Here is a 13,141-nt window from a genome sequence, read left to right as displayed (position 1 = left end):
ATTATTTTTAATGTAACTAAACTACTGCTGCACATTTTAATGTTTCTTTTGTGTGTTCACTTTATATGACAAGGCCCCATGTCACATGGTAATTTCACAGAAAAGACATATTATTCTTTCAGAAATGTTAGAAAAAGCTATTAAAACCTTTACACTTTTTCCAACTTCAAGGATCATCCACGTTAATAAAAGGATAAGTACTTGTGTGTCCACCTGGTTCCCATGCCTCTGTCATTTCTACAGATGATGCATCACAAGCATTTGTAGTAATAAAATGCATTGTATTTGTCATCCCAACAGATGGTGCAACACAAACATTTGTAATAATAATGCATTTTATTACAACAAATGTTTGGGTTGCGCCATCTGTTGGAATAACAAATGCAGTGCATTTTATTACTAAATGCATTAAAAGTACAATACATTCCAAGAGATGGTGCACTGCAAACATTAACGCTGAGGTCTTCTTTGATTATTGAGATTTCAACTCATCTTAGACAGCTAGCCTAACTATCCATCCATCTATTTTCCAACCCGCTGAATCCAAACACAGGGTCACTGGGGTCTGCTGGAGCCAATCCCAGCCAACACAGGGCACAAGGCAGGAACCAATCCTGGGCAGGGTGCCAACCCACCGCAGGACACACACAAACACACCCACACACCAAACACACACTAGGGCCAATTTAGAATCACCAATCCACCTAACCTGCATGTCTTTGGACTGTGGGAGGAAACCGGAGCGCCCGGAGGAAACCCACGCAGACACGGGGAGAACATGCAAACTCCACGCAGGGAGGACCCAGGAAGCAAACCCGGGTCTCCTAACTGCGAGGCAGCAGCGCTACCCACTGCACCACCGTGCTGCCCCTAGCCTAACTAGTTAGTACTTAAAAATTCAAACAGTGACTTTACTATACAAATATTTGTATTAACAGTAATGTTCTTAAAATAAGAATTTAAAATGTCAAAGAAATATCCGTTCGCCACCAAACCTGGTATTAAACACACTATCATAGTTTTTGCACACTATAGGATTTGTGTCTTGCAGATAAAAAGAGAGCACAATTTGAATTTATTGATGTTTGGGTTATCTTGTGTATAAATATACACATAATGCAGCACTGCACAAAAGACAAATTCAAAATAATTGAAACACAAGTGACATTTCATGTTGCTGTGAGCTATTGGCATGCTTAGATAGATAGATAGATAGATAGATAGATAGATAGATAGATGGATAGATAGATAGATAGATAGATAGATAGATAGATAGATAGATAGATAGATAGATAGATAGATAGATAGATAGATAGATAGATAGATAGATAGATAGATAGATAGATAGATAGATAGATAGATAGATAGATAGATAGATAGATAGATACTTTATTAATCCCAATGTTCTTAATGTATAAAGATATAACTACTTAGTGTGATGTTTGAATAACTTACAGAGTTTAGCACAAAATGCCATGTCAACTTCTCAGTGTTTTATTTGAATAAAAAATTGTTTCCACAATCCAGAAAGTAATAAGCAGCTTCAAAAGTGCATTCATATCATCTTATTTCCTCTGTGGCAAAGGGATAATGTTTTAGGGGTTTCTAGTGCTGCTGAAGAGGATAATGAATGGGATGTGCAGATACTCATTCGAAAAAGCTATGCAGTCATGGAAACAAAAATGGGTGAATCCGAGACTACATAGCATTTTGTTCAACTGGAGGACATGATTATGATTATTCTTGAACTACAATTACAGAAAATCAAGTTCAGCTTTTCAGTGTAGGTACAGCACATCAGCGAGGGTTAAACGGCAAGTATTAAAAACATTGTGAAACCTGGGAGTGAGTACAAATGGGTGTTATTATATCATATGTATTTAGCCAATATGTGACATTTATGTTTATCTAAATTAAATTAAGATATGTTATACCTATGAATGCATACATTGTAGTAGTAAAGAGAAATTACACATTATCTGAAAATTATCGCTTGTGTTTAAATAAGCATTCTTGTCTATAAAATATTTCTGAATTACTGTATACTTAAATTATCTTTTCAAAATGTTATTAAAATGTTGCATATACTTAATTATAATTAAAAGAGATGTAAATCAAAATCAGTAATGTAATGTGAAATGGAGTTGGGAAAACAGCCATGAAAAATAATTGTTAACTGAATTCAGCTTTTTTTCTAGTTCATTTTTACAGTAATAATTATAAGTAAAACCATTTACTCTGCTTTAAAATGCCATATTTGGACAACTCATTGAATCTACTATGAACACGGTCTCTTTCTCGTTTAATTCTGTGTTCAACTAATAGAAACAATTTAGCATCAGGTAAGTCATGAGAACACAAGATAAAGAAAGTAAGTTATATTACAATGAACGAGAGTTTCTCTCCCATGTAGAGCCCAGGACATTACCTGGCTAAGTACTGCAGGGCTTCATATACCGTACATTTCTTCATTTATGCGTGTTGGCTGCTAATCTCCCTAGTTTATTGTGTTCATTTCCCACAAAAGAGAAAAAGAAATCATGGAATTGCTCATGTCACACTTAATTTTGTTTAAGACAAATTAATGGTTAAACAGTAGGGGTAAGGGGTTATGCTTGTTAGGCAATTATTTACCAGGAAGCAAATGTATTTTTTGCATAATACACGAGGGGTTCTTGTAAAAAGTGCGAGGTAGACATGACTCATTGGACATACACATGCATGTTTGAAGTTGTTGTTAGTAGTGGTAGCTGCTCTTTAATAACTTCCTGTCAGTTGTAATCAATATGTCGGAGCAGGAGGTAGAAAGTAGTTTAGCACAGCAGATTATTATTAAACTTTTGTCAAATGAAGGAGTCATTCCATCTCAGATTTATTCCAGAGTTAAAAATCAGTTTGGGGATGAGTGCCGTTCTCAGTCTACAGTGTATGATTGGTACAAGTCATTCAGAGATGAACTATCATGTCTTCTGTCCACTTAAGGAATTTTTAGAAGGGATGAAATTCAAGTCGAATGAGGAGGTTATTGACGTTGTGCAAGAATGGGCCAACATGCAGTCAAAAGACTTCTAGTCTTCTGGGATTAAGAAGCTTCCTGAGCGCTGGAACAAGTGAATTGCAGTGGCAAGAGACTACATAGAAAAACAGTGTGTAAGTCATTTCATTGTATTAAATAAGTAAAGTGCAGCTCATAAATTATTGTTTATATTTGAATGCCCCTCGTAGATGAATCGAAATGGCACATTTAAAATATAAACACAACTACGGGTGAGAAATTGAAACATAGCAGTGTCAAATACAAAGCAGCCGGAATTGGAAGATGTACAGTATATTTGTACTGTACATCTTTTAATACTCATAAAACTTTCTTAATTGTGTTCGAGCAGTGATTGGCCACTCTGTCCATTTCATTGCTACTCAAGTGCCGCCTGCTCGGATGCTGAGGTAAAATGCTTTCATTTACTGACAGGTAACATTTGAGGAGTAGAACAAGTTAATAAGTTTCTTCTCAGCTGGAATGCAGAGTAGCTCCTTGTTTCAAACTCTACATAATTTCCACATATTTTACAAAGATCTTATTTAATAAAATAAAACAACAAACTTTATGTTTTATACTTGTTGATGAAGACTCTCATTCTACTCCAATTTATATTTGTTTTTGTTAAATACTCTTATGAATGGATCACTTGTAATAGTAACATCTGTGCACTCTGCCTGTCATGATGGTTTCTGCACTTTATTTAGGAACTTGACAGACTTGTACACACAGAGGTGTAGAAAAGATTCATTGAAGATCTTGCCTTGGTAATTTGACAGGTTGACTTTGTTGAGATTTTTTTTCCTGTATTTGCTCTCAAGTTTCCTCAACCTGGTCATTTATCAATGATATGTTAAGATAGCCATCATATGGGAATAACTGGCCTTAACCAAATGTTTCAGTCAGCACAAAACTTTTCCATGTGTTGCAAACCTCTTGCATATGACAACGTCAAGTTTCATTTAGTTATAAAAAAAATAGTTTACATCAGAATGTGGACACTTTGATGATTTGTTATTATAGTATGATGTTTTGCTTTGTACATATTTCCAAATTTTCCTTTTTTGTATTAGTAAATAGCTATCATTGTTCTATTATTTTTGTTTTGGGCCCATTTTTGTTTTTGACTCATTGACTCATTTTTGTCATTTTGTTGTTGACAACAAAGCAAGTTGCTACCATGTTGATGCCATCAGGCTCCAGCTATTTAAGATGACGGTTCCCTGCTGAGGATGTCCAACTTTCTGGATTCTCTAAACAAATTCTGACATAACAGAATTATCTCAGATATCCAGATGGAATGAAAGAAAGAGAGATTGTTTGCTTGCAAATGGAAGAGTATACAGGGATACAGTTGTGCCAACATAAAAACCTATATAGAAACTTAAAGTATCAACTACAATTTAAGCCTAAAACTGAAACATTACAAGCAACAAGTTATTTTTTGCATATATTACCAATTTTTCTCTTCATTTTATGTGAAAAGTGTTTACTGTGATGTTTGATTGAAACTTTTTTAAACAAAATATACTTAAACCGTTAAAACCTTTTCTGGCATACTCATCATACTCAATGCTAGAACCTTACCCGGAGCTGTAGAATTTTGTAAACGTCAGAGAAATGTGGCTACAGTATTGGAATAATATCTTCCAAGGGGTTGAGATTTTCCCATGTTTTCTTCAATTTTGATTTTAGTTTGCATTCTGGGGTTTGGTATATTTAGTATTCACTATTCTCCTTGGTTTTAAACTCAGCCCATTTTCCATGACTATACTTTTTCTCATTCCATTTCAGTATCATTATTTCCTAGCCTACAGCAAATTAGTTCTTCAAGATGAGCATTCAACATCTACTTACAACAAGAACAGAGGTAACACAACTCTGTGTAACTTTCAACTGGCTAACTCTCAGTTTGCATTGATGTTATGTTTTTGGATGGGTGCTCTGTAAGTATTTTGGTTTCCTCTCTAGCCCAAAAATGAGCATGTCAATGTAAAGTGACCTAGTATGAATACTAGTGTATACGTGAATATGCCCAGCAATCAACTAATATCTCAGTCAGGGTTGGTAGCTGCCAACAATGCTATAATAGAAAAGACATCCCAGGAAATGGACAGATGGATGAATGCAGAAATAGTCTTAGTAAAAAATTGCTGTAGAACATGATCTTAGACCAGCCTTCCAGATAAAAATGCATGGAGAGCAACAAAACAATGTGTAAAGACTGCTACTGATAAGAAAACATGAAAATGACCTTACCTCTTTAAGACATCCCATGAAGTTATTGCTGACAGGGGAACCTGGAAGATCGGCAGTGCTAGGACTACCTCCAACATAGAAAAAGTCATCAGAGCCTAGCATGGTGTAATCCTCCTGCGTGTAGCCTGTCGTGGTCAGAATTCCATCCACTGATATTGTAACCTACATAACAAAGCACAGGGAAAGGACACGCTATTCTCAGACACCTATGCGCTGCATTGCTAGATTTTCCTGTGTGAGGCCTATTTGTCTGAAACCCATTTTCATGTCTGTTTTTAAGATTGATATTTTATTCTAGTCTGCTGCCCCTAGGAAAATCTAAACTAGTTAGGAGTTTTACGGATTATCGAACTAATGTTAGTATTGCCCCTAGTTGCAACTCAAAAGTAATTTAGCAGACACAAAAATGGTGTTAGTAAAATGTCTTTCTAGGTTAGTGTAGTTAGGGTACATATTAGTAAGTTTAGCAGTTTGTTTTCCATTTAAAGAAACAACGTGCAACCAGGTTAGATTGAAAGCACAAGCAAACAGAAGCACAATCACAGTTTGCATATAGTCAAGAAGATAAGCTATGCTATTTAGAAAAGTAAAGTTATACCAAAAAAGCAAAAAAAACATGCCTTTTGCTCTTCTTTTTGCATTCATGCACGCAAAAAGGAAATTAAAAATAAACTGGAAGCCCACTCTGCGCATGCAAGAGCACACAAAAAGAAAAAGTATTAAACAAAAAATCCACATAATTGCTTGCGATGGAATGATTTTTTTCCCAAATGAATGGATGGAGCACTGCAGTCATTTTCTCAGATCCAGTATTCATGCCATGCTTTGTTAATGGTAAGTAACTGGCTGAGCCAATGAGCACCAGGCCAGCCAGCAAGTAGCCTTATCCTTGTTAACCACAGCTTGATGCAAAGGCTTGTAAACGATGCCCCTATAGGTGAATTAAACAGAATTGGACAGGAACAGGTAAAATAAGGAAGGTAACCAACAGATGAAAAGAAGGATTAAAAAGTAAGCAGAAAGAGTACCAACCGCAGTTCCCTTTTTGTTAATGATGTCTACAGTAAAAGAAAGAAAGAAAACACACGGCAAACCCAAACTAAGAAACAATTAGAATGATATCTACCGAACAATGTAGTTTGTTTACCATAGCGTGTCCAATGCCTGAGTGCTTTGTGGAGAAGGGGGGAGAAAGGAAATTAAAAACTGTGAACAGAATAACGACTGTTACCCAAAAAAATTGATGGTTACTATCATGTTAGTACATCATTTTGAACGTTAAAGGTATCGGTTAGTAGTATGAAACATTCCATGAATGACATGTTAGTTTTTAAGCATGTTAGTAACATAGAAAAAGGGCAAAATAATTTTACAAGAAAAAAGCAGACTAACGCATACGCCTCCACAATGTAACCGGCACTGATTATACATCATATACTGTTTTCCTAAATACACAAATGTCATTCTTCCCCTAAAAGCCCCATCATTGCAAAAGGTCAACTCTTTTGTTTAATCTTTTCTATTTTGTCATTTTTTACAGAATACAAACAATATCTAGCTTTGACAGACATTAAATGACTAACAAAAGATATCGTGTGAACCCTTCTTTAGGAAAAACAAAACTACATATTTATTGGATTTTTCTTAGTCATTAAGCATCAGTCCCTACGACTGAAAATTACAGCACACATGGGATCCTTCTCATCTCCCATACCTCCATCGGTCCTACTGATGGACTTTAGGATCAGTTTACTGTAATGAAACAAAGCACAGAAGATCCTGACACAGAAAATGAGTAGAATGGATTCTGTAACTTCCCAACTAAGCATGCATGTATGCATTCTTAGCTTTCTGTTATTTATTTATTTATTTTTATTTTATTTTATCGAATTTTAAGCAAGTATTTTTTTTTCCTAGGGATTCCCACAAAATGAGCAGAAGCAAATCTAGGGAGGGTAAAAGGACATTTCTACTTTATACAGCATATTTCAGTATGACTTTTTGTACTTCTTCTTAACCTTGCAAGTAATGTATTTTGTAATGATTTCAACAATAATAAAACACTTTCTTTATACACAACCTCTTTCATTCTCAAAGTGCTTATTTTTTATATATTGTACATTGCTATAATGAACATCATCCTTGCTTTATAAGTAAAAAAATATAGTCACAGGAAAGTTCAATGACACACACAGTGAGACATTGAATGAACCAGGATCTGGCACTCAACTAAGAAGATGGCCACACTATCTGCTTACTTCTACTCACATAATTAAAAGTAATCATGTTTAAAAAGTGTGGATTAATGTGTATTTCCCTTTCAAGTCACCAGTTATCTGTTTACAGCATAATGGAGTCTCAGAGCTATAACGTAAAAGTTAAAGCACACAAATACCCATATATACTGTAATGTGGAAGCACGTGTTATTATGTGGGAAAAGGGAGGGAGGGTGTTTTAACTGAAGGAGGTGGGTGAGGCAAACTGTGTTTATAATGGGCAGACACAAATTTTTAAGGGATGAGTAGACAGGAAGAATATGGAAAGGGAAAGAAATACAAAGTTTGGGGGAGATAGGACACAAGGACAAGAAGGAATTTAAAAATAAATGGGACAGAATGTTGTTGGGTTAAGGCCATGTCACATTACATAACGTTTCCAGCGATCTTTAATCGACGCCTTTGTTTATGTAATCTTAGCAAGCCGTTGGCAGTTGTAGTACACTTCTGTGACCACCAAGTCTTTTTGTCTAATATAACCAGTTACTCAGTCCAACCAGTCTGCAATTTGCCCCCGTAAAATCCAACAGGTTTGATTTTGTTTTAAGTCGTCGGGGCGGGCTCTGTGTACATAAGAGCTGACAACCAATGAGCTCTCACCAGGAAGTACAATGCATAAAGGAATGTACGTATTTTGAACCTCACAAACGCAAGAGCCACTTTTCTGTCTGATTTCTTATGTTTTACATAACACGATAAAATAAAAAAAAACAGCAAAAAAGGCTGGGGGCAGAGATTGCATTGGACCTTGTCATACGTGTAGATCCTTCACACAGAAACTGTGTGCAAACAGGCAGCAGGTTATTGGCTGTCAGAAAAAGGGACATGCTCTTAATACTTTGTAACTATGAACGTTCGCTGGAAGGTTCCCTGACAGATACAGTGAGAAGTATTCTTAGTTAGCCACTAAAAGGTGTCATTTTGCTTGAATTCTCACTACGTTCATAACGGCTAACACGGTACAACACCCTAGTACTACTGACAGATGCATAATTTGACATGCCCTGTGATTTCTACTCATCATGCACCAGCTACAAGCTCAGAAACTGCAGTCATTAAGTTTGACATATCCTCTGACTAGAAGTCTTGTAATGTGACATTGACTTTAGATATGGAAGGAAGTTGCACCAGGCAAGGCTAGTTAAGAAAGTGACAGAATCCTGCTTTGCTCTTTTGAAGGTGGGCTCTATAACCCATACAGTTCAGCTCATAGTAGGCCATGGAATGCAAGTAATGAACAAACCTTCTCCAGAAATCAAGATTCCTTTGTGGCTTCATTACAATGGTCACCAAAATAAGTACCTTTCCTCTAAAACAGGAGCAATGTTATGAGTAAGTGGCCATTTGTATAAACATTTCACACTATTCAGAGGAGAACTCTACAAGTAAACAACTTTCTGCCAACAGCAGTAACTTCATTGGGGTTCACATGGGGTCCATAAAGGAGGCTCTTGGGTGATCACCTGCTACAGGAAAAATACAAAAATTATGCATCATGAGCAGATGCAACTGAGTTACTAGTTCAGTACACAGAAACAAAACTGATACAGAATTACAGAGAGATATTAAGGATTGTTAAGTATAATGTATATTCTTTAAACAGAAGTTTAAGGGGTAATTGTGCTTGAGTATATCAGGTGGTACTATCTTGCTACTGACTGTACTTAATGACCAGAATTTGAGTCCTACCCCAGTCATTGTTTGTGTGAAGTTTGTTCTTTCTCGCTATGGCTGAATGAGTTTTGTATGGGTACTCTGGGTTCTTGTTAAATCCTAACGATTTGTGTGTTAGTTTAACTGGTTTTAAGTTTTCTTGATTTAAATAATACCCTGTCCATGGCTGTCTTTTATTTCCTTGCCTGATGCATTTAAAAAAAGATGGTGATACAATATGATCATCTGAAACAAAATTGACAAATTGAGCCCATAGCCTTGACATTGTATTCAATGGAATGGACCACAGCTGAGTCTGCTCATAAATGGTATTTGTAAAGAACAACTATAAAGCTTTAGTATAAAATTCATAAAATTTTGCAGTCTGTAAGGTTTTCACTGTCAAGAATAAATGCTGTACACATGAAACACAGCAGTGTGACTGTTTAATAAAGATGAAAGTAAATAAAAAGGTAGAGTAAATAAGAGGTAGTCTGATACTGTCCACCCACCTCTTGATCTGGTAAACCAATACTTCTATTTTACATTTAATATCCTTATTCATTCTCATTTTATGTTTTTGTATAAATGCAAGGTTTTTTTATTCTGTTATGTGTAATAATGAGGGATTGATAAAACCACAGGGTGGATGATCTAATGTTTGAAGGAGCTCAGAGGAAAATCATCAGTTTCAAATGACAACATGGTGTTTTTTGGTGTGCATTTATTATACCTGTTCAGGATCTCAAATTTACATGTTACCTCAATTTGTCTACTGTGTGTGGAAAATGCAAACAGACAGCAGGACATCAACGTAAAGACAAAACAATTTTTCCTGGATCTCCCTTACACAGCAACAGCCATGAACAAATATAAATGGTCACATTGACTAGGACAAGCATAGGATTCTGTGTTTGTGTTGACGTGTGGCGCATAACTGGAAAGTGACTATCTTCAGCCAGCACTGGATCTATGTCACGCACAGCTAGAGTGATGGCCTCCTAGAAGATATATCCATGAAAAGGAAGCATTCTAAATTGAATTAGTAGAACAGCTGTGGAAGATGGCACAAATGATGTGAGCCATCAATGAGAGTGTGGAAATCGTACTGGTTTTCTTATTGGGATAGAATCACATTATCACATTTATTTTTAACAACTATGTATGCTTTACCAGCTCTCAAACTTCAGTTTTACAACTAAGTTGAGGACCGACTCATAGTATTTATTAGCCCCAGGTAAGTTAATTGATTTCACACTCTCTATAATTGTTGTTTGTTGGTGTATTCTGCTGGTTGTATTTTTGGAAATACTATATAGTGCTCTGTTAGATATTATTCTTGTTTGCTTTTTTAAGTCAGTTTGTTTCAATCATTTCTGCATAGTTAACTGTATAACAAATGGGCTGGAAGAGGACAAGACCAAATATGGATTTCTGTAGGTAAGTCTTGGAGCATCCTCACCACCTAGAGTTGTGGGATGAAATAGAAATAGACACCCATTCATAAGACACCACTTCCACCTGGCACAAGTCAGTAGAAATCCATGTCACATTACCATTTTAACAGCTGAGTTCTTTACTCTATGGATGTCTCTGCTGAGGAAGTGTTCAGGGTATCATTCCCATACCTCACAGCTATCCCTTCTACTGAGATGCAAGCTCAGGATATTGGAAATTACAAGCAGCAAGTTCCGCCATCTCAGCTAAACTAGCCATTGGCCCACCAGACTGCTTAGCTGTGTCAGAAATGTTCTTGACTAACAGTGAGCATCTTTCCCAGTTTTGCTTCCCGTGTTGCCAGTAACAGTAGGGAAGCTCTGCAACAAGCCATGCTTTGCCCTGTGTGTTTAGTTTTCTCATTGCATGGATTTTGCCAAGGACACATTCACTTGTATTTCTCACACAAGATGACATCACCATTGACGCAACTCTGGATATGACCTGATCCATTGCAAAGCATCAGCACATGACTTAATAATACCATTTACTTTTACATAATATAGCAAAATAAAGTGACAGAGAAAATAAATAAAATATCAGTAAAACCAGTTATAATGAACTAGCTATGCATCACTTTAATAGCACATCAGCACTAAAAACTGGGCTTAGTCTTGGTTGGCAAATTTCTTAAAATTTTGCTAGACAAAAATATTTATTTCAGAAGAACCATGCAATTAAAGATTACTGACTGTCTATGCTGTCACAAAGATGAAAACATACTGTCTTTTCTGTCTCTTTTTGCACAAAATATAAAGCTTTGCAGTAAAGCTTTCATTAATTTCAGCCCAGACAAAAATAAGCATGTTATTCTTGAAATTTTTGGGTGCAATTAAAAACTATGCAGACACGGTGAAAGCCAAGCACGATAACTAATTGCCATCTTGAGCTGTGCTCATCTTGCCTGTGTTCCTAACAATGTGCATGGCAGAGATAAATCTATAAATAATAAAGTGACTCAAATGTCTGCCAGAATGTGGCAGAAGCATTGATACAAAGCTTCTGTTTCACTCTTGCTGTTAACTTGGTTTGGTTCATTTACAAGGGAAACTGTCTGACAGCGATTGCTACTTATTATACTGGAAATTAAATTAGTTTCTAAGTGCTGTCAGCTCCAAATATCTCATTATTCGCTCATCTGAATGACATTATTCTTGTAGCAATCTAGATGTTGCATTACTTTCTCACCAGAATATCAAAAGAATATTAAATAAAAATATATGCAGTATTTGCCCCTAGTTTTGTTTGAACGACTATCATCACGAATACAGATATTTATAGAAGTGTATTTTACTTGTTGCATTGCCATGATATTTAACCCTCATAATGAACTAGATATGCCACTGCTCAGTTGTGGGTTCTTTTTATGATAAACAGGACAATATCATTTCTGATACTGAATTGCTTGATAATATAAAAGATTAAAAGAATTAGAAAGTTTAAATTGTTTTTCTCTGCTATCATCCATTGTACTGTTACCTGACGAAGATTCCTTGTTACTTTCACATCATGCCAGGCATTGTCATTAAATTTCCCATTCACAGGTTCCACCAGCGCCTCAAAGGCCCCAGACCCCAAATTAATGACGAGAGAGACTGCTCCATTTTTCAGAGCAAGATTGACGTAATCGGCCGATTTGCCTGTGTGAAGCATCAGTCCATTCCTCTGAAGAGTTTTGAACGACAATGTGATTTCATCACTGCTGCTCTGAATTGGATTCTGGGATAGATCGTAGCAGAAGTATTCAGACCCCTTGAAGGTTGCGACGTATTCTTCTTTTCCTACAGGAAAAGAAAAAAAAAAGAAGAGAAACAGAGGCTCATTAACAATTACTGAATTAAAGTTGTTTTTATTCCATTTTAATGATGTCACATGCATGATTTCTTTAGCTATAGTTGATTTACAGAAAACATTTTGGGAAAAACATACTGTATTTCAGTACAAAAGACTTGGAAAATTGAGCAGAAAAAGCAAACTGTTTATTTTTCAATGTTTTAGACCAGGACAGGATGCACACAACACACAGCAGGGCAATATATATTGTGTATGTAACAATCTGCAAATAGTCATGAGATTACTGGAGGGGAAATGTGTCTGTGCCTAGACAATGCTGGTGGTACATTCACCTGTGTGACAGTATAATAAGAAGCCAATTATATATGCCATGATTGTCAGCTTTTTTTAAATGCCTGATGCTATCGCTCTATCATTATAGATCAAACACCTCAGACAAACTTTGGAATACGATTTTAAGAGACCCTGCCTTATTTTTTCATGTTGAAATTTGAAAGCCTGAGAAGATTGCAACAATTGTGTTTTTTAAATCCTGTTTCTTTATATCCAAGTCTCTTTGTTCTTTAGTAACTAGTTAGGTTTAGGCAGGCACTCACAAATTTTGAGTTTGATCTTAACCACCTT

The 13,141-nt window shown here is 36.0% G+C and overlaps 1 protein-coding gene across 22 annotated transcripts in view; it reads right to left on the bottom strand.

Annotated features, from left to right (window-relative positions):
• Window positions 1–13,141, bottom strand: part of nrxn1a (neurexin 1a) — a 1,087,315-nt gene that overhangs the window by 682,096 nt on the left and 392,078 nt on the right. For 12 of the 22 annotated variants that reach the window (XM_051919388.1, XM_051919392.1, XM_051919399.1 and 9 more), the window contains 3 exons: window positions 12,203–12,504; window positions 6,423–6,467; window positions 5,297–5,458 (listed from right to left, as the gene is read on the bottom strand). In XM_051919388.1, the coding sequence (XP_051775348.1) occupies window positions 5,297–5,458; window positions 6,423–6,467; window positions 12,203–12,504 (509 nt within the window). The remainder of the gene's footprint in view (window positions 1–5,296; window positions 5,459–6,422; window positions 6,468–12,202; window positions 12,505–13,141) is intronic. The other 10 variants (XM_028821053.2, XM_051919396.1, XM_028821065.2 and 7 more) reach the window with 2 other exon arrangements.

Source organism: Erpetoichthys calabaricus, chromosome 15 (assembly GCF_900747795.2).
Source record: "Erpetoichthys calabaricus chromosome 15, fErpCal1.3, whole genome shotgun sequence".
NCBI lineage: Eukaryota > Metazoa > Chordata > Cladistia > Polypteriformes > Polypteridae > Erpetoichthys > Erpetoichthys calabaricus.
The sequence above is the reverse complement of the archived record's forward strand: the minus strand, read 5'-3'. Positions and strand labels throughout refer to the sequence as shown.